The following is a 25,970-nucleotide window of genomic DNA, read 5'->3' as shown; positions in this document are numbered from 1 at the left end:
GAAATTGCATCTTCACAGCAAAGGAAACAATTAATGAAGTGAAAACTTGAGGAAGGAGAAAATAATTACAAGCCATATATCTGATAAGGGACTAATATCCAAAATATTTAAGGAACTCAACTCAGTTGTGAGAAAATAAATAATCACATTAAAAATGGCCAAAAACTTAAAGAGACATTTCTCAAAAGATGTACCAATAGCAGTATGAAAAAAATGTTCATATCACTAATCATCAGGGAAATGTAAATTAAAACTACAATGAGATTTCTCCACACTGGGTAGAATGTCTATTATCAGAAAGACAGAATGTAGGTGCTGGCAAGCATGTGGAGAAAAGAGAAATTTTAAACACTTTTGGGAATGTGGATTGTTACAGCCATTGAAAATAGAGCTACCATATGATTGAGCAATCCTGCCACTGGGTATACAGCCAAAGGAAACAAAATTAGTACGTCAAAGAGACTTCTTCACACAGCATCCAAGTCATGGAATCAACCTATGTGTCCATCAACAGATAAATGGGTAAAGAAAATTTCAGAATCTTTTGGGCCAGTTTGCATCGCATTGGTAGATTGAAATAGCCACAATGTGTGAGTTAATACCATGGAAATGGGCAAATGCTACAAATTCAGGCCTTTGCTTTTCCCCTGGAAGCCAGTTATTAAAGATTTACCAGCTCATCACTGACACTAAAACTGTCTTTTCCAGTGTTGCTGCAAAGGGTCTAGGCCTCTGGATTTTTAATTCTAATATGCAGCCAAAGTTGAATACCACTGTTTTTGCTTTTGCCTTCCCAGCTTGGGACTATTGTAAACCACACATGAGCTTGAAGAGCTGCATAAATCTGGAGGGAACAGAAATGAGAGGAGGCATAGAAAGCAGTGATTTCTGCAGATATCCATGTGGAGCGCTATGGTGGAAGAGTGGAAGGGTGATTTAAGAACATGTGCTTTGAAGTCAGATAAATTCAGTGATTGGAACAATGATCTTGGCTAGACAACACATCCTTTCAAAGCATCAGTTGCCTCATCTGTAAAACTGGATAATGAAAGTACTTAACATTGTTGTGAAGACAAAAGAAGAAGATGCAGATAAAGGACTCAGTTTTCACTTTTTAAATGATGAGTCAACATTATGCACTTCTTTTAATATTTCTATTTTCTTATTTGTATACTTTCCTCAGTTAGAGTATGCATTCTGAGTGCAATGGTTAGATATTATTTCATTTGTAGAATCTCTCACATCATTTAGAGGAAAGCATTATATGTTGTGGGTGCTTAATAAATGTTTGTGAGCTGAATGGTTCCTCAGGCACTCTTATTTATGTCCCTGGGGGTGAACACCCAGCATCATTGGCTGATAGACTTAGCAGAGGCTTACAAAATTTGTGTGCACAATGATATCATCCGGAAAATTTAAAACATGAATGCTCCAATCTGACACTGAGGAGAAGCAGATTCCTTAGAGGTTGATGTGGGTTCTTGTATTGTTTGAAAACATCCTCAGGTTATTCTAATGTGCAGCACTGGAGGGACAATTATTGATTTAGATTACTGGCTACCAAATATGTGGCCCTAGGAGCAGCAGCATTCTGAGAACTTATAAATGCAAATTACCCAGCCCTACTCCAAACATACTAAAGCAGGGACCCTGGTTGTGGGGCTCAGCAATCTGTGTTTAACAAGCACAGCAAGTAAGTCTGATGCAGCCAGAAGCTGAGTACTGTCCTCAGAATGCCTTCACAGAACTGAGCTAGATACAACTCTGTTTCATATTCAGCTCAACGAAGACAAGAGTTGTGAAAAGGCAACGGCTACTATTAAGAAAGGAAGTGGCTGGGGAGCAATTGTACCACGTCAGAGAACAATTTTCTCTGTATCCAAGTCTGGGTCAATTAAGATGGAGAAACTTAGGGTCCTTGCTTATCATTGTTTCATAAGTATCTTCTCATTCTTTAAAATTAGGCTTTTCACAGGGTTGCCAATCACTGATATCCTTTGTTATTATTGAGTCTACATTGGAGAAATAGAATCACCCAAGTGAGTAACAGTTTTATTCTGAGTTTTTTTCTAGAAACTAAAGTTTGCTCTGACTGACTTGTTCTCCATCCCGCCCCATCTGGTTAGTTTGCTGATGAGGCAGCCTGATAGAAACCCAGAAGAGTGAAACCCAGCTTAGGATGGCTTGCAGGCTGATTAGTAAGGGGCTTTGTGGTGAATATGGACAGAGTGAAACAGCCCCTCTGTGCTGGATCTTGCTCAAGGAATTCATAAGGAAAGGTTAGGACTTTGGGGGAAAGCATAATGAAGTGCTTGAGAATTTCTGAAATCCAGCTTCTCAGGCCTTAGTAAGCCAGACACACATAAAGACAGATACTCTTTGAGTCTGTCAATTTGCTATTTTCTTTGAAAAGCTGAGGAAGCTTTCCAGAGGTCCGTACATTAAGACCATTGATCATCTGTCCCTGAAAGCTGTCATTCACCTACCCAGGACCTTCTTTCACTGTCATCCTCTCCAGCCCCCAAAATCATTTTATATATTTGCTTTATTTAGTTTTTTTTGAGATAGGCTCTCACTATGTAGTCTAAGTTGTACTTGAACTCCCTATTCTACTGCCTCAGCCTCCTAGTACTGGAATTAGACATCTGTGCCCACATGACTGACATGGCCGGGGCACCTGGCAAGAGTGCCTTTCCTAGAAGAGCTTGCATTTCTCTTCCTTCAATTACACAGAATTTATTGGACAATAGGGAGTCATAAAAAGAGTACACCACTTAATTGTCACTGGGATAATGTGTCACTTGGCATTTTATTATGTCTCTACTATAATAGATAACATACCCTTTTTCTAATAAGCCTGATAACATAATTTATATGCAAAAATAACTGCAATTGATATGTTTAATTTTTAGAAGATTCTTCACTTTAAGGATTCAAGATTTTTCTTTCTTACATTCTTTTATCAGTACATTTTAGGTATACAATATGTTTACATTTATCATTGGGTACATGATGTATCTTGGTTCTTATTTTTTCCCTATTCCCTGTCCTCCCTTCACCACCTCCATCTTTCCCTATTTACAAAGACTTTGTTTCCGTTTTTTCCTTTTCTCATACTTTTTCCTTTCCCTTCTTTCCTTTCCCCTTCCCCTCCCACTTCCCCTACCTCTTGGACCTTTTCTTCCTATTTCAAATTATTAATTATTCATTTTAATCCTTATTTACACTTTCAGTTTCTCACACCAGAGAAACTATTTGGTATTTACACATGTGTGTCCTATTTGACTTAAGAGTATGGTCTCGATATGCATACATGTAGCTATAAATGTTCTCTAGTTTCTCATTCTTTATGGTGGAGTAGTACTCCATTGTATAAAAAAAAAACACATCTTCTTTATCCAGTTTCCAGTTGTTGGGCACCTGGGCTGTTTCCAAGCTTTAGCTATTACGAACTGTACCACTATAAACATGGGTGCATATATATCGCTGTGGTATGATTCTTAAGATTTTTTAAAATTAATTTTATTGGTACATTTTAGGTATACAATACAGTGACATTCATCACTGGAAATTTGCACCTTTACATAATCTCTCTTGGTTCTTACTTTTCCCCCTACCCCTGCCTTCACTTCAAGCCCTCCATCCCTCCCTATTTACAAAGACTTTGTTTCTTCTTTTTCATTTTCTCATATTAATTCCATTCCCTTCTTTCCTTTCCAGTACCCCTTCCACTTCCCCTTTGCCCCTTTTCTTCCTATTTCATGCTATCTATTATACCTTTTAGTCCTTATTTACACTTTCAGTTTCTCACACTAGAGAAACTATTTGGTATTTACACATGTGTGTCCTATTTATTTCACTTAAGAACATGGCCTCAATGTGCATCCATTTAGCTATAAATATTTCTAATTTCTCATTTTTAATGGCTACTCCATTTTATTAAAAAAACCCACATTTTCTTTACCCAGTCTCCAGTTGATGAGCAGTTGGGCTGTTTCCAAGCTTTAGCTATTACAAATTGTGCTGATATGAACATGGGTGAACATATATCACTGTGGTATAATTCTTTTAATTCTTTGGGGAAGATACCCAGCAGGGGAATAGCTGGGCCAAATGAGACTTCCAGACCTAGTTCTTTGAGGTTATCTCCATACTGATTTCCACAGTGGTTGCATCAGTCTACACTCCCACCAGCAGTGGTGTAGTGTTTCTCTTTCCCCACAGCCTCTCCAGCATTTGTTATTAGTTGATTAAATAATAGCAACCATTCTTTCTGGGGTGAGGTGGAATCTCAGCATTGTTTTCATTTGGATCGAATGACCAGTGATGTTAAACCTTTTTTCATATGGTTATTTGCTATTTCTACTTCTTTGAGAAATGTCTGCTCATTTCAGATGCCCATTTTTGGATTGGGTCTTTAAATTTGGGAGATCTGATTTTTTAAAGTTCTTCATATATTCTAGATAGTAGACCTTTTTCTGAGGAACAGCAGGTGAAAATTTTTTCCCACATTGTAGGTTGTCTCTTCACACTGCTGGTGGTTTCTCTTACTGTGCAGAAGGTTTTAATAAGAAGAGATCCCACTTGTTGACTGTTTGTGCTAGTTCACGGGCAACTGAGGTTTTGTTCATAAAATCTCATTATAGGATTTTAATAGTTGAAAGGTCTGGATTTCTCCAGTGCATATAAATTAAACCCAATGCACAGAACAAATATTTCTAAACACAGTCTGAAAATTTCTAAACACAGTCTGAAAAATTCAGGGAACTGAATCAACAGTGAGATAAATAAGGAAGAGGAAGAGTTTAAAATACTACCTATCTCCCTATCGCTATCTATCTATCTATCTATCTATCTATCTATCTATCTATCTATCTATCTACAAAACACAAATCAAACCTAGTATCCCTCTCTTTCCTTGCTGGACCACAGTGGTTGGGGAGGAGGGTTGGGCTCTGCCTGGGGCTGCTCACCTGGTAGCAGTTTCCTCCGGGCCATGGCAGCCGCACGGTGGCTCTCATACTCCACAAAGGCAAAGCCCCGGTTTTTGGTTTTATCTGCAGCACTTGGGTAGACGATGACATCGACAACTCCTTCTGTGACCTTTTTCACCTCTGATAAGATTTCTTCTCTCTTCTTAGTTTTTGGGATTCCCCCGATAAACAATCGGCAGTTGTCCACGCTGGCACAGACCCCTAAGAGACGCCCATTTCTTCAAAAAGAGCAGGCATTTTGATTAGTGATGATCCCGTGTGGTTAAGGTTTAAGGTAGAGATTGAGCACGTATGGTGCTGGGCCAGGTAGGGCCTGCAGATGGAAGGTGTTAGGTCATCATATTATTTGAACCATTTGTGGAGGGTGTGGTTTCTTTTGAGAAATCAGAAGATGTGTCAAAGTGGACTCTATTTTTTTTTTGCACTTTATTAAATTCTTTTATTGGTACATTGTAGGTGCACAACACAATTACATTTCTCATTGGGAATTGTACCTTTACATGATGCATCTTGGTTCTTATTTTGTCTCCATTCCTAGACCTCCCTTCACCCCCTGCACCTTTCCCTATTTACAAAGATTTTATTTCCATTTCTCATCATTTTTCCATTCCCTTCTTTCCTTTTCCCTGCCCCTCCCACTACCCCTACCCCTTTGGACCTTTTCTTCCTATTTTACATTATCGATTATTCATTCTAATCATTGGTACACTTTAGGTATACAATATAATGACATTCATCATTGGAAATTTGCACCTTTACATAGTCTCTCTTGGTTCTTATTTTTCACCCTTGCCCAGCCCTCCCTTCAACCCCTCCAGTCCTCCCTATTTACAAAGATTTTGTTCCTATTTTTCCATTTTCTCATATTAATCCCATTCCCTTCTTTCCTTTCCCCTAGCCCTCCCACTTCCTTCCCCTTTGCCCCTTTTCTTCCTATTTCACATTACCTATTATACATTTTATTTTTCTGACCTATTATACATTTTAGTCCTTATTTACACTTTCAGTTTCTCACACCAGAGAAACTATTCAGTATTTATACATGTGTGTCCTCTTTATTTCACTTAAGAGTATCGCCTCAATGTGAATCCACTTAGCTGTAAATGTCTCTAATTTCTCATTTTTTATGGCTGAGTAGTACTCCATTTTATAAAAGACCCACGTTTTCTTTTTCCAGTCTCCAGTTGACGGGCATTTGGGCTGTTTCCAAGTTTTAGCTATTACAAACTGCACTGCTATGAACATGGGTGCACATATATCACTGTGGTATGATTCTTTTAATTCTTTGGGGAAGATCCCCAGCAGTGGAATAGCAGGGTCAAGTGGGACTTCCAGACTGAGTTCTTTGAGGTATCTCCATACTGATTTCCACAGTGGTTGCACCAGTCTGCACTCCCACCAGTAGTGGAGCAGTGTTCCTCTTTCCCCACAGCCCCGCCAGCATTTGTTATTGGTTGAGGCCTCTATATTTTTAAAGGAAAAAAAATGATGTGAAGCTGGGTAGCATCGCTTACATTAGACTATGCGTGGATTTCCCTACTGCTGTGAGCTTCACTGCTCCCTGACACACCTCAACACTAAGGTTGCTACACTTGGGCCTCCCTCCTCCTTCACTTACAAGGCCTCAGGCACTGGGGTCTGCAACCTGTCGGGGATCACTTCTTTTGTAGCCAAAGAGAGAAGGTGTTTTGACACATTGCTATTAAAAATGGTCCCTTATACTGTAACAGATTCTCACATATCATTTGGCCTTTAACAGGAGCCTGTGAGTGGGCAAAATAGGTGTTGTTTTCATTTTACAGATGAAGAAGTTGAGACTCCAAGAAATTAAGTGATTTGCTTCAGATTCTTAGGGACGAAACTGTCTTCTGGGACCTCAGAGCCTGTTTCTTCCACTGCACCAAATGGCTCATTCACAAGACAAAGTGCACCTGCCTTCCTTGCAAGAGGACAGATGGATTAAACTGCTCTAGAGTGTATTTGGCAAAATGTGTCAAAAATCTTGAGTGTTCATAACTTTTGACCAAATACTCCTTCTTCTGGGAAAGGAATGTTAGTAAATAGACAGGAACAAGAAGTTTTATAGGTAAAACATTTCATTGCTGTTAAAGTAGCACTCCAATTGGAAATAAGCAATAATTTACAGTAGGAGCTAGATTAAGGTATTTCCACTGAGACATCACTGGCTTTGTGACTGGACGGTTACCTTATTGTGCGCTCACAGAATGTTTATTATCCCTGGGTCTTGCCCACTAAATGCTAATAGCCATCTCTCAGGTCATCCCCAAATGCCTCCCCCTTTCTAAATGTTCCTTATCATGGACAGTACTGCTCCTCTCTGACAATCACGGGCAACAAAAGATGAGCATTCATATCACAGAATGTTCGGAAACCATTAAAAATAGTGTGGTGCATGCCTGTAATCTCAGCACTCTGAAGGCAGGAGGATTGCCACCAGTTCAGCCAGCCTGGGCTACACAGTGAGCTCAAGGTCAGCCTGAACTGCATAGTGAGAGACCTTGTCTCAAAACAAAAAAATCTGTTAAAAATAATGTAGAAGAAAAATTATTTGTTTTAAAAAAACAGTTCACATTAGGCAGTTCCATTTTTTTAAAAAAAGAGTTTGTAAAGATGTGAGGCCATTTTGATGAAAAAAATTAAAAATATAAAAATAAAAATAAATAAATATAAAAAATATTTTAAAAATCTGGAAATATAATAAAATAACCACATAGTGGTTATCTAAATTTACGCACTAGGATCATGGGAAAATGGGTTTAAGTTTTATTACTTTGTAGTTTTTGATGTTTTCCATGTGTTGCATATTAGGCCATATGACTTTTGTAATAGCACAAAGTTATTAAAATAGGAAAAGTATTCTTAATAGAAACTCCTCATTTGTCATGGATAAAATCTCTCAGCCAGGTGAGTGGGAGATTGGTCTGACTTTTATGCATTAGTGGCTCCAGGGTGTGTGACAGGTACTCTGGCCAGGGTGGGGCCACTGTTCTGGTCCTCTTCTCTGCTTTGCTGAAGAACCAAGGACCATGTGTCAGAACCATGACAAGCCCACCTCAGTCTGGCAGGCCTTGCCCAAGGAAAGTGGTTTCTTAGGGGAGGGAAAGGTTAATAGAGTGATCTTCTAATTATTTTTTTAAACTTTAAAAAGAAAAAACCCTATCCTCTAAGATATTTACTCAGAAATTATCATTATTATTATTTAGATTTATATTATTATTTTTTATATATTATGTATATTATTTATATTTATATATAATTTATATTATTATTATTATTTTTATTTCGTATTGGTTACCAGAAGGGGGAGCTGAGAATTCCTGTTTCTTATTTTTGAACTCATGTGGTTTGCCAGGACACTTTCCCAGAATTACTCAGAGACAAAAAGCCATCTCTCTAAAGCTGAGGGCTTGACTTAATGTCTCTAGAAGCCAGGCATTTAAGTGTTGTTCAGTGAATATTTGATGATGAGGAGGATGATATGACAGTTGTGGGTCTTTTCCAGATAAGAGTTATATCTGTCCCCTGAGAAATGGTGGCTGAAAGCAAATTGAAGATTATTGTCTTCTCAGCAAGAGCAAGAGAAGTTTCCTCCCTGGCAGGATGACCCAAGGCAGAGTGGAAGTCATGAAGTTAGCTCTAGTGACTCTCTTGAGCTATTTCCTACTCCACTTATCCCACTCCCTAATTTGTAAAGTATCTCCATGACTCCAGTGAATGTTACAGAGGACACTGTTAATTATCAGTGACCATAGAAGATTGATCATATTCACTTTTCATACCTTATCTATTTTCAGAAGTGTTGACAAGCCCCAATGATAATAATGTGTTAAATAGATAGAACACTCTTTGAAAGCCTACAGTGAATTCCACTTTCATCTCAACTGAAAAGCTGTTTGGGGGAATAATTCTTCCTGTTAGAATGTCTGGGTTTCATGAAAGACAAAGAAATGGAAATTTTTCCAATTCTGAAATCATATATCTATAATATTTAAAAGCTGTATTAAAATACAGCCTTGGGTAGGCTTTTCTAAAGCGCTTTAGTGTACATTATTTCATATGGTGGATGCCCAGAACATCTTTATGTGGTCAGGTGCTGATGTTAAAAGTAATATTCCAAATAGCTAGAGGATTTGTCCAAGGGAGCTTGAGGTAGACCTTAGATGTCTTGATTCCTATTCCCAGCAGTCTTCCACACACCACACAAAACTCTTTTGGGGCCATAGAGGCACATGTGGGAGTGGCTCCTTTGTTTATTCAAGATTCTGTTCCAGAGTTCAACTTTGAGTCTGACTGACTAGGCCAGTAATGTAGTAGCTAGGCCAGTTGTAGTTGCCAAATCTGATTTATCTTCCTGTGGTTAAAGAATTTAAGAAAAATGATACAGTATTTGGTTCATTTATAGAACTATAAAAACAATATGTGACTTATTTGTGGCCTACAGGAGTAGGAGGAAAAAAACTGGTGAAAAATCTACTCTTGCATTCATCAAGTTTAAGATTCCATCAATTTTAAGGTTTATCTGTATTTCAGAAAGGAATAGATGAGAAAAACTGCATCTTAGAACTAAACTGTGCTATTTTATCATTTTTTGATTTATTACTGCATTTGAAACACTGGATTAAGCATTTGAAAATCTTATAGTTATCTCCATAATAAATTTATGAAATGGCTTATAATTCCCATTTTACAGATGAGGAAATTGAGGCACAGAGAGGTTGTTACTTGCTGGCACTCAAGCGAAGCCTGGTTGACCCCAAGTCTATTATCTATGGCTTTTTTTCTACTGCTGCACTAATCCTCCTCCCATATGGCCCAAGGCTTCCTTTACAAAAAGATTTATAGCAGTTTTCCTGTCCAAATGAAATTTTTAGAACTCAGTTTTCTGAAGTTAGCCTTCCCTCCCTCCCCACTTTATGAAAACAGGTTATGGGTTGCTTAGGACCAGTTATATCTTGGAAAGCTCCTGTAGTCCCATGGTTTTCACTGATATCTGTATTTGGCAGACACTTCCTGCCCCTCCAATTTCTATTCCAACCACAGCCTCTCTCCTGACTTTACTGTCATTCAGTTACTTCTACGAACCATGTCTCTCCTGGGATGTCTGATGTGTTAAGTGCCCCAAGTAGAGCTCTTCCTGTGTTTCTTACTATTACTCAGCCCATTCCATGCTAATAGCACTATCACATCCATCAGTACTTGGAACCAAATCTTAGGTTTCCTCCTTAAATTCTGAATTATCTCACACTTTATTTATTTTTAATTTATGTTTTTGGTTTTTTGAGACAGAGTCATGCTATACAATTTGGGTTGGCTTTGAACTCACTAGGTAGCCCAGCGTGGCCTTGAATTCATAGTGACCCTCCTGCCTCTGCTTCTTGAGTGCTGGGATTATAGGTATGAGCTACCACACCTGGTTCTCTCTCACATTTTTAATTCATTGCCTAGCTTGGCATGGTGGTATATGCCTGTATTAACAGCACTCAGGAGACTGAGGCAGGAGGATTGCTTCAAATTTGAGGCCAGCCTGGGCTACATAGTGAGTCCAGGGCCAGCCTGAACTACAAAGTGAGACTCTGTCTCAAAATGAATACCTTCATTATCTAGCAGTCTTATTGCTTCAACCTGCACAATATATCCCAGGTCAGATCCTTTTTTCATCTCCACCAGTGAACCTTTGTCTACTCACCGACATCTCATCTCTATCTACATTACGTGGCAAGTTTCTACTTGTGGCTATGTGGCTTCCCTCCTACAGTCCCCAGCCGGTTGTACTCTGTTCTCTGCCCAACACCCAGAGGAATGTTTTCAAAACCCTAAACCTAATTAGAACCCTGTTACGATTCCTCTTTTCATTTGAAGAAAACTCAAATTCTTTATCATGGAGTACAAGATGAGTCAGATGTTTCACCCTGAACACTCCTCACTACTCTGCTGTACTCTGCCTCCTCTATGGACTTTCTTTCGGCCCTTCAAACACATCAAGCTTACTCTCATTCTGGGAACTTTATACTTGTTGTCCTTCCTTTTTCTGTAATAATATTATTCTAGGTCTGTCATACCTGACTCTTTAAAAATTTTTTTATTAGTACATGTTTGCCATACATAACAATTGTATTCATCCTGGGGAGTTGGTACATGTGCACAGCACATATTTATTCTTTTTATGTCCCTTTCCCTTCTCTCTCCCCTTCCATCTCTTGGATCCCTTCCCATTTGCAAAAAATCTATGTCTTCATTTCTTATCACCTCCTCATTCACATCCCAGATCAAATTTCACTTTGCCAGAGGATTTTTTTTTATATACACCATATTAAAGTAGCTACCACCTCACACAATTTTATACCATCATCTCTGGTTTTATTTTTTATACTATTTTAAATTATCTTATATATTTGTTTGTTTACTATGAAGACGGATACTTTGACATAGTTTCAGCATTTTAAATAGTGTCCAGCATGTATTTGTGAAATGGAGAAATTAATGAATTTTGTTTGTTTGAACATTTCATGAAGCTTAATCTGGCACCTTGTGTAGCATTGGTATTAGTCAAATATTCAATTAGACTTACTTCCACCAAGGAAAATATCTAATATTTATGTTTGGCTATCTTGAATATATAGTATATTAGACAAATTTGACAAAAAGATAACAGGTATATTGTTTGATTCAATTTTAATGTAGAAAATGGAACTTTTACCTGATTTCATAATTATTAAGTTGCTTGATTGCATTCTTGGCTTCCAGTTTATTTGAGAAAGTTACAAATGCATATCCTCTATTGTTGCCATTAAAATCCATCATCATTCTCATTTCATAAATTTTACCAATCTATAAGAAAAAACAACAGAAAATTCATATTTATCATTTGTCCTTCCAAATTAACATACACACATGTACACACATGTGTATATACACACACACAATGTTTTCTGCATTGTGCCTCCTGCCAATGTTTGAAACATTTGAATCTCATGTGGAATAGCCTGCATATTTTTTATTTCAGGTTCAGATCAATCATCTGACTGATGGAAAAGTCAAGTTAAATAAAGAAAATATATACAAGTGGCATTTCAACATGAGTGAACAAATGTTTTTTTCAGAGCAAATAACCTTGCATCATGCAATTATCTGGAGATTTATGCAATTTCTTGCGGCTCTGAAAACACATTTGTCATCAGAAGTATGATTTCTTGATAGAATTGTCATCCGTGCCTTCTAAATTGGCTTTTGAGGTGTCCACAATTTGAACTTTTCATGGTCACATTCTATCACTGATGTTTAAAACAAAAGCTGTGAACACTCATTTGGAACCTTGCTGAACTAACTTCTTGTAAGAATAAAGACAAGTGTTTCAGAAGATGGTCTGGAAAATGCTGTCACTTTCACAGTTTGTAGGATGAAGGTAAATGCCTCCACATCTCAATGGGACTGGTACACAGCCGTACTTCCTTAGCAGAAGAGCACTCACTCTACCGCTTGGCTGTAGCTCCTCTGCTTGCCCATATTCTATTCTCTCCTGTACCTCAGCTGTCCTCTAGCAATCCAGATTCAGGAGTTCATTGTCCTGGGCTACTACAAAAAGGGTGACCTAAACAGATACAATAGGCGTGTGTGGGCAGAAGTGTCATTAAACATATACCATTACCTTAGTGGTTGACTGCCCTTCTGCTACCCTACTCTGAAGTTTTCAGTGATTCATACCTATTCCTTCTGGGGTTATGGGGAAAGAGTTTGAACATGCTTCATCTGCAGTATAGGCGTCTCTTGATATTCATTGGAAGTTAAGAATATAAAATTCTTACAGGATTATAGATTGCATGTATGCCAAATGGGATTGTAGAGATAAAATTAAGTATAGTTTGAGCCCGATGCAGACAGGCAGGTCTGTGCACACCCTACCGAGGTCCTGAGTCCGGCAGAAGACAATTAATCAGCCCCCTGCAGAGAGGCAACCACCTGGTTCCAGACTACAAAGATGCAGAGGACACCAGATCACCAGACCAAGGTACTGAGTCCCGCTGCTCCCGGCCCAGAGGAAGGGGCTACTAGGCCACCATCCTTCCCACCACTCCCGGCCAAGAGGGAGGGGCTTCTGAGTGGCCATCCCACTGCTTCTGGTCCAGAGAAAGGGGCTTCCCAGCCACCATCCCTCCTGCTGCTCCCAGCCCACAGGAAAGGGCTTTTGGGTCACCATCCCTACTGCTGCTCCCGGCCCCTGTCACACTTCACCCAGCTCAGAGGAGGTAATCCGTGCAGGCACTAACAGCCCTCTGCCCCAGTTGAAATGAGAAAAGACATAAATAAGTCTCAAAACCAGACTTCCAGATCACCTACAGCAACCCCAAAGGGAAATGAAATGGAACACCCTGATACTCAACCACCTGGACCTACTGAACTGGCAACAAAAGGGGATCTGGAAAAAATGAAATCAGAAATAATTTCTCAGATAACAGGAGAAATTGTGCCCCTAGTGCAAGACATGATTAATAAATCTAGAGAGGAGCTCAGGAACATGATGGAATCCCAACATAGGAAACTAATGGAATCCATAAAACAGATGCAAATAGATTTCCAGGACATGAAAAACTCCATTGAAAGTCTACACAGCAGAATGAGCCAATGTGAGGACAGAATTTCAGATATAGAAGATAAGATTGCAATTAGTGACCAGGAAAAGAAAAATTGCTTCAAAATTATAAGGGAACATGAGAAATCAATCCAGCAGCTGCTAGATGATGCCAAAAAGCATAACATAAGACTGATTGGGCTCAATGAAGAAACAGGAGAGAGTGCAGATGACATAAAAAATCTCTTCACAGAAATAATGGCAGAAAACTTCCCAAGCAGGGGAAAAGAACTTGACATACAGATAAGTGAGGCATATAGGACTCCAAATAGCCTTGATCAAAAATAATCTACACATGGGCATATAATTGTTAAGATTCCAGAAACACAACAGAAGAACAAAGTGCTCCAAGCAATTAGAGAAAAGAAACAAATCACATACAAAGGAAAGCCCATCAGAATCACAGCAGACTTCTTAACACAAACCATCAAGGCAAGAAGACCTTGGAGTGACATAGTCCAAGCCCTAAAAGAAAACAGCTTCCAACCCAGATTGATGTACCCTGCAAAACTATCTTTCAAAATGGATGGAGAAATAAGATACTTTCATGACAAAGACCACCTTAGGAACTTCATGAATACCAAACCAGCACTCCAAAGAATTTTACACAATAGCCTAGGAACAGACATTGAGGATCACAACCCCAGGAAGCAAAGCAGAATGAACCCATCTGGCATGACAAGAAATTAAATGTAAAGGGGGAGAACCCAACAAAAAGAAAAAGTCATGGCAATGACAAGTCAATACGTTTCAGTTATAACCATCAACGTTAATGGTCTCAATTCACCAATCAAAAGAAATAGATTGGCAGAATGGGTCAAGAATCAAAATCCAACAATATGCTGCATACAAGAAACACACTTAATTCAAAAGGAAACTCATAGACTGAAAGTTAAAGGGTGGAAAACAATACTCCATGAGACAGGAACCTGAAAAAAAGCAGGAGTAGCTATCCTCTTTGCAGATCAAGTAGATTTCAAACCAACACTGATGAAGAGAGATGAAGAAGGACACTACATCCTTGTAAAGGGAAGAATCCAAGAGGAAGAGATGACAATCATAAATATCTATGCACCAAACACTAGTGTGCCCAACTATATAAAACAAATACTAACGGACATGAAAAGTCGTATATGCACTAATACAATTGCAGTGGGGGACCTCAACACCCCTCTGTCACAAATAGATAGATCAACTAGACTAGAAATAAGTAATGAAATACTACAACTCAATCGAACTCTTGAACAAATGAACTTAACAGATGTTTACAGAGTCTTCCCCCCGACCAAATCGGAATACACATTCTTCTCAGCTGCACATGGATCATTCTCCAAAATAGACCACATACTCACACATAGAACATGTTTAAGTAAGTGCAAAGGAATTGAAGTTATCCCCTGTATATTATCAGACCATAGTGCGATGAAATTGGAGATCCATAGCAAAAGAAACTCAAAAAATTTCATAAACACGTGGAAATTGAACAACACACTTCTGAATAACCAATGGGTCACAGAGGAAATTAAAGAAGAAATCAGACAGTTCCTTCAATTAAATGACAATGACAATACAACATATCAGAATCTATGGGACAAAATGAAAGCCGTCTTACGAGGGAAACTCATAGCAGTGAATATGCATATTAGGAAAACAGAACGAGCCCAATTAAACAACCTGATGCTGAACCTCAAGCTTCTAGAAAAAGAAGAGCAGGACAACCCCAGAGCTCATACAAGGCAGGAAATTATAAAGATCACATCAGAAATCAATGCAATGGAGACTAAGAGAATAATACAAAAAATCAATGAAGCCAAGAGTTGGTTCTTCAAAAGAATCAAAAAAATTGACAAACCTTTAGCCTACCTTGTCAGAAAAAGGAAAGAAAAGGCCCAAATCCATGCAATTAGGAATGAAAAGGGTGAAATTACAACAGACCCAGCAGAAATCCAGAGGATCATCAGTACCTACTTCTGGAACCTATACACCAATAAGATGGACAACACAGAAGAAATGGACAGATTCGTAGATACAAATGAATTATCAAAGTTGAATGAAGAAGACCTAAAAATTCTGAACAACCCAATATCAACCAATGAAATTGAAAATGTAATTAAAAACTTATCAACTAAGAAAAGCCAGGGCCCTGATGGCTTCACTGCTGAATTCTACAAGACATTTAGAGAGGAACTGCTGCCACTACTGTTGAAACTCTTCAATGAAATTGAAAGGGAAGCAATACTCCCAAATTCATTCCTGGAAGCAAGCATCACCTTGATCCCCAAAGCAGAGAAAGACCCAACTGAAAAAGAGAACTATAGGCCAATCTCACTAATGAACACAGATGCAAAAATCCTTAATAAGATACTGGCAAACAGAATGCAGAAGATCATCAAGAAGATCATACACCCTGATCAAGTGGGATTCATCCCAGGGATGCAGGGATGGTTCAATATATGAAAATCAATTAATGTAATACAGTATATCAATAGAGTCAAGGACAAAAACCATACGATTATCTCCATAGACCCAGAAAAAGAATTTGACAAAATCCAACATGCATTTATGATAAAAACCCTACAAAAAATTGGAATAGATGGACTCTACTTCAAGCTGATAGAAGCTGTCTATGAAAAGCCAACAGCCAATATCATACTAAATGGTCAAAAATGGAAATCCTTCACACTAAAATCAGGACCAAGACAAGGATGTCCACTATCACCATTCTTATTCAATATAGTTCTGGAAACATTAGCCATGGCAATTAGACAAGAGAAAGAAATAAAAGGAATAAAGATAGGTAATGAAGAAGTCAAATTGTCATTATCTGCAGATGATATGATACTCTATAGAGAAGACCCCAAGAACTCCACCAAAAGTCTTCTAGACTTAACAACCAAATTCAGTCAAGTAGCTGGATACAAGGTCAACACACAAAAATCAATAGCTTTCCTCTACACCAATGACAGACTCACTGAGAGAGAAATAGGGCCAATAATTCCTTTCACAATAGCATCCAAAAAACTGAAATACCTAGGAGTCATCCTAATGAAAGAAGTCAAAGACCTCTTCTCTGAAAACTATGGCACTCTGAAAAGAGAGATTGAAGTTGATATCAGAAAATGGACAGGCATCCCCTGCTCCTGGGTAGCAAGGATTAATATAGTGAAAATGGCCATAATTCCAAAACTGCTATATAGATTTAATGCAATTCCAATTGAGATCCCAGCAGCATACTTCATAGACCTTGAGAAAACAATCCAAAAATTCATTTGGAGCAAAAAGAGACCCAGAATAGCAAAAGCAATTCTAGGTAACAGAGACATGGCAGGGGGTGTCACAATCCCCAACCTGCAACTCCACTACAAAGCTACTGTGATAAAAACAGCATGGTACTGGCAAAGAAACAGACTTGAGGACCAGTGGAACAGATTAGAAGATGCAGAAACAATGCCAGACACACTCAGCCATCTCATCTTTGACAAAGGAGCCAAACACCCTCACTGGAGGAAAGATAGCCTCTTTAATAAATGGTGCTAGAAAAATTGGGCTTCAACTCGCTAAAGATTAAAACTAGACCTGTATCTCTCACCATGCATTAAACTAAAATCAAAATGGATTAAAGATCTAAATATTAAAATAGACACTCTGAACCAGTTGGAACAGAGGTTACGTAGAACCCTTGAAGACATTGGTGTAGGAAAAGATTTTATGAACAAAACCTCAGTTGCCCGTGAACTAGCACAAACAATCAACAAATGGGATCTCTTCTTATTAAAAACCTTCTGCACAGCAAGAGAAACCACCAGCAGTGTGAAGAGACAACCCACAATGTGGGAAAAAATTTTCACCTGCTCGTCCTCAGACAAAGGTCTACTATCTCAAATCTATAAAGAACTTAAAAAGATCAGACCTCCCAAATTTAAAGACCCAATCCAAAAATCAGCATCTGAAATGAACACAGATAAAGAAGTAGAAATAGCAAATAAACATATGAAAAAATGTTCAAAATCACCGGTCATTTGAGAGTTTGAGAGATGCAAATGAAAACAACGCTGAGATTTCACCTCACCCCAGAAAGAATGGCTGCTATCAAGAAAGCAACCAATAACAAATGCTGGCAGGGCTGTGTGGAAAGAGGAACACTGCTCCACTGTTGGTGGGAGTGTAGACTGGTGCAAGCACTGTGGAAATCAGTATGGAGATACCTCAAAGTACTAGGACTGGAAGTCCCATTTGACCCCACTATTCCACTGCTGGGGATCTTCCCCAAAGAATTAAAAGAATCATACCATAGTGATATATGTGTGCCCATGTTCATAGCAGTGCAGTTTGTAATAGCTAAAACTTGGAAACAGCCCAAATGCCCGTCAACTGGAGACTGGAAAAAGAAAACGTGGGTCTTTTATAAAATGGAGTACTACTCAGCCATAAAAAATGAGAAATTAGAGACATTTACAGCTAAGTGGATTCACATTGAGGCGATACTCTTAAGTGAAATAAAGAGGACACACATGTATAAATACTGAATAGTTTCTCTGGTGTGAGAAACTGAAAGTGTAAATAAGGACTAAAATGTATAATAGGTCAAAAAAATAAAATGTATAATAGGTAATGTGAAATAGGAAGAAAAGGGGCAAAGGGAAAGGAAGTGGGAGGGCTAGGGGAAAGGAAAGAAGGGAATGGGATTAATATGAGAAAATGGAAAAATAGGAACAAAATCTTTGTAAATAGGGAGGACTGGAGGGGTTGAAGGGAGGGCTGGGCAAGGGTGAAAAATAAGAACCAAGAGAGAGTATGTAAAGGTGCAAATTTCCAATGATGAATGTCATTATATTGTATACCTAAAGTGTACCAATGATTAGAATGAATAATCGATAATGCAAAATAGAAAGAAAAGGTCCAAAGGGGTAGGGGTAGTGGGAGGGGCAGGGGAAAGGAAAGAAGGGAAAGGAAAAATATTGAGAAATGGAAAGAATGGAAATACAGTCTTTGTAAATAGGGAAGGGTGGAGGGCATGAAGGGAGGGCTAGGAATGGGGAAAAAATAAGAACCCAGATGCATTATGTAAAGGTACAATTCCCAATGAGAAATGTAATTATGTTGTGCACCTACAATGTAGCAATAAAAGAATTTAATACAAAAAATATTATGTATGGTTCTGTTTCTGAGTCTGAGTCACACACACATACACATGCACACTGAAAATAGATTTGGGAATTTAGGAGAAGAATTAAACTCTCATATTTACCAAATTTTTCTGGGACATGCTTGCTGTTAATAAATTCACTTGGTAAATCTTAAAAAATAAATACTTTTGAGTTTAGTGACAAAGTTGAGGAAATGTATTTTTTTTCCCATTAAGTTTATTGGTATATTTTAGGTACATTCACCATTGGGATCTTGTACCATTACATGAGTATCTTGGTTCTTGTATTTTTTCCCCATTCCCCTGCCCTCCCTTCATCCCCTGCACCCTTCCCTATTTGCAAAGACTTTGTTTCCATTTTTTTCCTTTCCTCATATTTTTTCTTTTCCCTTTTTTCCTTTCCCATATCTCTCCCACTTCCCCTGCACCTTTAGACCTTTTCTTCCTGTTACACAGTATCAATTATAAATTTTAAAAATTACAATATCAATATCTAGGAGACATTACCACAGATTTTACAGAATTTAAAAGGATATAGAAAGCATATTACAAAAATCTTTTTTGAAAAAAATTTGACACCTTCTAAGAAGTACCTTGGAAGACAAATTAATGCAACTAACTCTGGAGGAAATATAAAATTTGAATAGCACCTATTAAAGAAAGTATATTCCTAGCTTGAAACCCTACCTACATGACAACAGCAGGCTCATATACATTTTAACTGATAAATTATATCAAACAATTAAAACAGAAAAAAGAAGGAACGCTTCTCCCCTCATTTTAGGAACTCAACATTGTGCTAATCCTAAAACTGAATAAAGTTAATAGAAGAAAAAAGTATGAACATAGATAGAAATTTGTTTAACAAAACAAACTATTAGAAGTCAGATCTGGCAGTATGTAGAAAGTGGTTTTGTTATAGGGATGCCAGTGTTGGTTCAGCATTGGAAGATCCACCCCCAAAAGTCATCTTTTTAACAGAGGAAAGGAAAAAGCCATATGATCCTGTCACTAGTTGGAGAAAAAGTATTGGACTACTTCTATAGCTGTTCATGGTAAAAGCTATCAGGAGACTAGAAGTAGAACAGTAACTTCTCAACAGATTAAAGACATGTACTCCATACTTCCAGTGAGAATGCCTTATATAAATGGAGAAGATACAATGCTTTCTCCTTAAGGTGGGGAACAAGGGCAGATATGCTTACTCTTTATCTGTCCATTAAACTTTGAAACCTAGGCCCAACCAAAATAGTCTGGCAATAAAATGACACAATTAGGATAGGATTGGCAAGGTAGAAGTGAAATCTTTATATGTAGATGAAATGATCATCTACAGAGAAAATACTAAGAAATCTCTAGGAGCCCCTAGAACCTGTATTTGAATTTGGCAGGATTAGAAAACACAAGGTATATATAAAAATTTAGGTCTGTGTATATGTGCTATAAATGAAGAATTGAATATTGAAATTTAAAAGTTATGTAGGAGTACAAAGGACCTAGAAAAGTTTTAAAAAAAGGACCAAAAACAGTGTTGGAAGCTGTTTAGCACCTAATTTTAAGACTTCTAAAGCTGCAGTAATCAAGGCAATGTTGGTGTAAGGAAAGACATATAGATCATTGGAATAAAACAGAGAATCTAGAAATAGAACAACACATATATATGTGGTGCACTGAGTTTTGAAAGATTATTTAACATTAGCATTTTATAGAATATAAACTCAATTCAAGAGCTGAAGAAGAGATGGTGTTTTCCCCAAACTGCACTAGAACACCTGGTATCAGTATATAAAAAATTAACCTCAACCCTTTATTTCCATACATGAAAATATCTTGAAGGCATCTATGAACCTAAATAAGAAAGCCTAAAAGTATAAAACTTTTAGAAGAAATTATAAGGGAAAATGTTTGTGAATTTAGGGTAGGCAAGAACTACCTAGGATACAAAAGACATGATGTATAAAAGAAAAAAAATTGATGAATGAGATTCCATCAAAATTTAGAACTTTAAATGACATCATTAAAATGAAAAGTAGTCCTTAAACAGACCATATTTACAATGCATATAACCTATGACCAGAATATATAAAGAACACTTACACCTCATTAATAGACAATCCAATTAAAAAGTAGACATAAGAAGATGATAAATAGCCATTATAGCACAAGGAAAGGTATGCAACTCTAGAATCAGAAAAATACTAATCAGTACAATAACAAGTTTGAATTATACACTCATTAGGGAGATGAAGTTAAAAGTTTTTAAAGCTTTGCCATGACTTTTTTTTGTTGTTGTTGGATTCTCCCCCTTTGCATTTAATTTGTCACACCCAATGGATTCATTCTGTTGGGTTTCCTGAAGTTGTGATCCTCATTGTCTTTTCCTAGGTTATTGTTTAAAATTTTTTGGAGTGCCAGTTTGGTATTCATGAAGTTCCTTAGGTGCTCTTTACCATAAAAGTATCTTATTTCTCCATCCATTTTGAAAGATAGTTTTGCAGGGTACATCAATCTGGGTTGGAGGCTGTTTTCCTTTAGGGCTTGAAATACATAACTCCAAACTCTTTTTGCCTTGAGGGTTTTTATTGAGAAGTCTGCTGTCATTTCTGATGGGCTTTCCTTTGTATGTAATTTGTTTCTTTTCTCTCACTGCTTGTAGAATTTTATTCTTCTGTTGTGTTTCTGGAATCCTATTATATGCCTACGTGTAGATTTTTTTTGATCAAGGCTAGCTGGAGTCCTATATGCCTCACTTATCTGTATGTCAAGTTCTTTTCCCCTGCTTGGGAATTTTTCTGCCATCACTTCTGTGAACAGTTTTTTATGTCATCTGCACTCTCTCCTCTTTCTTCATTGACTCCAATCAGTCTTATATTATTCTTCTTTACAATGTCTAGCAGCTGCTGGATTGATTTCTCATGTTCCTTTACAATTTTGAAGCAATTTTTCTTTTCCTGGTCACTAATTGCAATCTTATCTTCTATATCTGAAATTCCATCCTCACATTGGTTCATTCTGCTACGCAGACTTTCGATAGAGTTTTTAATCTCCTGGAAATCTATTTGCATCTGTTTTATGGATTCCATTTGTTTCCTATGTTGGGATTCCATCATGTTCCTCAGATCCTCTATTTTTTTAATCTGTGTCCTCTCTAGATTTATTAATCATGTCTTGCACCATGAGCAAAATCTTTGCTGTTATCTGAATAAATATTTCTGATTTCATTTTTCCCAGATCCTCCTTTGTTGCCAGTTCAGAGAGTCCAGGTGGTTGAGTATCAGATTGTTCTATCTTATTCCCCTTTGGCGTTGCTGTAGGTGATCCAGAAGTCTGTTTTTGAGGCTTGTTTATGTGTCTTCTCATTCCCACCGGGGGAGGTGCTCCTGTCACCTGCGCGGCTCACCTTCTCTGCCCTAGGATCATGGGATGGTGGCAGGGGAGCTTCCTCGAGGAAATGTATTTCTTGATAGTTATTTATTATAATATTGAGAAGCCATAATCTTGATCTTATTGTTACATTAAGGTAGACCAAAAAATTCAAACTTGTGGAAGAAACTTTTTTTTGGTACCAGAGATCGAACTCGGGTCCTTGTTCTTGCAAAGCAGGCATCAGAACCACTGAGCTAAATCCCCAGCCCTGGAACAAACTTTTATTCTGAGTCAATTTGTATAGCCACATGTCTGAGCCATGACGGACACACATTCCTTTTATATGGAAATGCTGCATTTTAAAAAATCGTATTAAAATGTCAAGTTGAGGCAGTATTTTATTTAGACAGATTGTTGTCATGTGATTTTAGATTGATAGACACAATGAATTTACAATGAGATGGCCATGTGGAGAAAATTATTGGGGAACAAGATATAAATCTGAGAGTCATTACCAATGATAGTTCAGTTGTCAATAGGTCAAAGAGTGGAGTCAAGGCAATAAAAAGGCTGTCTTCATGGCCAGGAACATTTTCGCTTTGGCAATTGGAGCAGAAACCATGATGAACAAGAGTGATAGCAAAGTAAACAAAACAATACTTTTCCCTTGAGAGGTAAGAAAAGTTAAATTCTAAATTTAGACTCACTTTTTCACATAATGGTATAAGTTCATCCTCAAAAAGGTCCCGGGGAAGTTTTCCAATAAAAATTTCACAGCCTCTTTCTGGTGGTGCAGCATCCCAGCCGGGTGGAGGCCCACCGTATTTTCTCTGTCCATTTTCCTGCAAGTCGAGGGTGGGGTGTATGAAGGAGAGAAGCAGATGATAAAAATCTTTAGTTTGATTTCCTTGATTATTTTTCAAAATCGTTTTAACTGATAAGTACTAATAGTTGAATGGTTAGATGACAGTGAAGTCTTTCATATAAAGTATACCACACTCTGTAGTTCAGAGACTTGCTCAAGATAAACATTGTTAAAACTTGTAAATTTGTAAAGTACAAATATAAGGGGTGATTATTTAAAATTTTTATTTTATTTTACTAGAGTGCCTAGCATGATATCTACCTTCTTAATAAATTAAAGAGTTTTTTATCTATTGTCATATAAATTCTCTAAAACTTGATCTTAATTTTAATCTGGAAGTCTGATTTAATGTTGAAGGCTGTGTGGTTTCAGAGCTGGAATATTTAGCTCTGTTACTTATTAGCTGTGGGAACTTAGATCAATGACAGGGTCTCTGAAGGTTTTGATCAGAGGGGACAATACATCAAATATGCATGGCTCTTGGCTGTGATAAACAATCAACAATTATTAATTCCTTCCTTGCCTCCCTGGGTTTATGTTGTCCTAAACCGGGCCAGATACTATTGGCTCCTGAAGAGAACCATATGAAGATTCACATGTGGAGAAATTAACTGGCTAATTTGGGGGATATCTGGTGAGGGTTTTAAGTCTGTTTTCAGAAATGACAGAATGGTAAGAGGTATTTACTAATGTTGGATTTTTATGTAGGGAACAATGATGCTCCCAGTCCAAATAGAGTTAACTTCTATTTTTCACATTTGTCTTAACAAATGTCCTTTCCACCTTTGACCTAACAAAGGTACTTTTTTTCCTTTGAGGAGGAGTAACATTGGTGTTTTCTGCAGGGTTATCTTTGTTTTCTAGGGGATAAAGACCAAAGTGAAGAGTGAGGTTAACTGATTTGCATTAGTTCATTTCTGGGGAAAGGTAAACTACTTTGCACTTTGGCACAGTTAAAGAGCTAGTCATTATATTTTATTGTGATTTTTGGAGAAAGGAACATGTAAAGGACAAAATATCAGGATTAATTAGTAATTTTACAATTAGTATTTAAGAAGTTTTATGCTATAATATATGTTGTTGGGGAACAAACAGTAATATATGGAGTCAAAAGATAAATGCCCCAATGTGTCACTACCCATCATGAGAACGAGTTACTGTTCAAAGCTTCAGTCTGCATTTCAAATATTTTCTCTGGGTATTCTAAAAAGATTGGTATTAGTTATTTAAAGACATTTTTTGGTGATAAATTTTTTTTTTAATCAAAGTGAAACAGCTTTTAGTATCACTGTCAAATCTCTATATCAACTTCCAATTTTTAAAATAAGAGTTTGCCCAAAGGGTCTTTGGATCACAGTATTTAAATGATCTCCATGGTCAGCATCACTTTTGCATTCCCAACAATTTATATCATGTTGCTTTAAACAGTGTGCTGAGTGTTGTATCTTTTCTTTACTTACTTCTGGCAACTGGATTTTTCATCTTATTGAATATTTTAAATTTTGGCTACAGACTTCTTGTAATATTTTTCTTACCCTGCATTCTTATATGATTATTCAATAGCAAAACTTTGGTATCACTGAAAAATCTGAGAAATGAAATATTTTATATTTTAGAAAAAAAGACAAAACAAAACCTCTAGAACTCAGTGGTCTGTAGCTCATCAAAAATTTCCTAACACTATAAATTTGACACTTGTAGGGATATTAAATAATTTATTTATTTATTTTCTAACAAATGGTTCTACCTCACTTACTGTGTGTGGGTGATAGTCTAATCCTCACAACACGACCATGGGTTAGAAAGTATTGTCAGCCCAATTTCCTGAAGACCTTGAGACCAGAGAGTAATTTGCTGAGGTTACATGGTTGTAGGTGAAGCCATGCGGTTCTGAACCCAGGAATTCCACTTTATCAGCTAAGTCATAACGTTGCTGCCTTGACTTAGGGATGTTGGAGAATTTACAACAGATATATACATTAAAATACTCTTATTTATGAAAAAGTTTAACAACATCCATGCTACAAACAAAATCCTCTCCAGTTTCCACTCATTTTATTACACTCAATTTTGAAGAGAACATATCTTGCATCTGTTGCTTACAGAGATGCATGTTTCAGTTGTTCACCACCAAACTCCTCCCTGGACAACTCTTCTTTGGTGTCATGATGATCCCCCTTGCCTTCTTTTCTGTATATCTTAGATATGTATAATAATCAATAATTACACAATGAATTTAGTAGAAATTTGGCAGTATTTTTACCCTTCAGCTTGAGGAAATCAAACTCTCAACCCATAACAGTAAAATGGTTATTCCAAATTTCTCATTTGGCAAGCTTTGTCTGAAGTTGCAAAATAAATATACAATTGACAAATTGACCTTTTTATTTTCCCTTTAACTTTCTTGATTGGTATAATTGCTATAAAATGTACCAAACTATTTTGTATATATCATGAGAATTAGAGGATTCATTTGCTTATGAGATTAAATGATTGATTAGGTAAACTTGCTGTGTTTTCTGTGGTTTGTATAAACATTTGGAAAAGAATGCTCTAAGAATTAGATTGACCCATTCAGAGATTCCCTGACATTTATGCTGTGGGGCAGATTTCTTCTCTGAACCACCCACTGGGCTTGGAATGTACCAGTAGTTGAAGTCTAGACCAATTTAAGGCAAGCCCTGGGCATTAGTAACAGAGTTAGAATAGCTGTCCATTACTCAGAAAGAACAGTTGGACTCTGTGTTTTGGTATTTCAGGCACTATTTTTATAGTTGCAGAGTTTAAAATAGATAAAGCCCAATTATAACTGCTCTTTTCCTTCCTGGTTGATGTTCTTCTCATGGGATGTATTTTCTCCAGCAGCTCAAATGTATTAATAGTTCAGAGTAAAAGAATATAGCTATTTTTCTTTTCTTTTTAAATAAAAGGATGTTTATTAAATGCTGGGAA

At 37.3% G+C, this 25,970-nt stretch overlaps 1 protein-coding gene across 3 annotated transcripts in view; it reads right to left on the bottom strand.

Annotated features, from left to right (window-relative positions):
* The window catches only part of A1cf (APOBEC1 complementation factor), a 104,469-nt gene that overhangs the window by 30,439 nt on the left and 48,060 nt on the right, over positions 1–25,970 (bottom strand). For all 3 annotated transcript variants that reach the window (XM_004858325.4, XM_004858326.4, XM_021239115.2), the window contains 3 exons: positions 22,861–22,995; positions 11,713–11,843; positions 4,974–5,212 (listed from right to left, as the gene is read on the bottom strand). In XM_004858325.4, coding sequence (XP_004858382.1) covers positions 4,974–5,212; positions 11,713–11,843; positions 22,861–22,995 — 505 coding nt within the window. The remainder of the gene's footprint in view (positions 1–4,973; positions 5,213–11,712; positions 11,844–22,860; positions 22,996–25,970) is intronic.

Source organism: Heterocephalus glaber, unplaced genomic scaffold (genome assembly GCF_053883595.1).
Source record: "Heterocephalus glaber isolate CG9 unplaced genomic scaffold, H.glaber_assembly_v1.0 deba00001497, whole genome shotgun sequence".
NCBI classification, from domain to species: domain Eukaryota; kingdom Metazoa; phylum Chordata; class Mammalia; order Rodentia; family Bathyergidae; genus Heterocephalus; species Heterocephalus glaber.
This window is presented reverse-complemented; position numbering and strand designations above follow the sequence as displayed.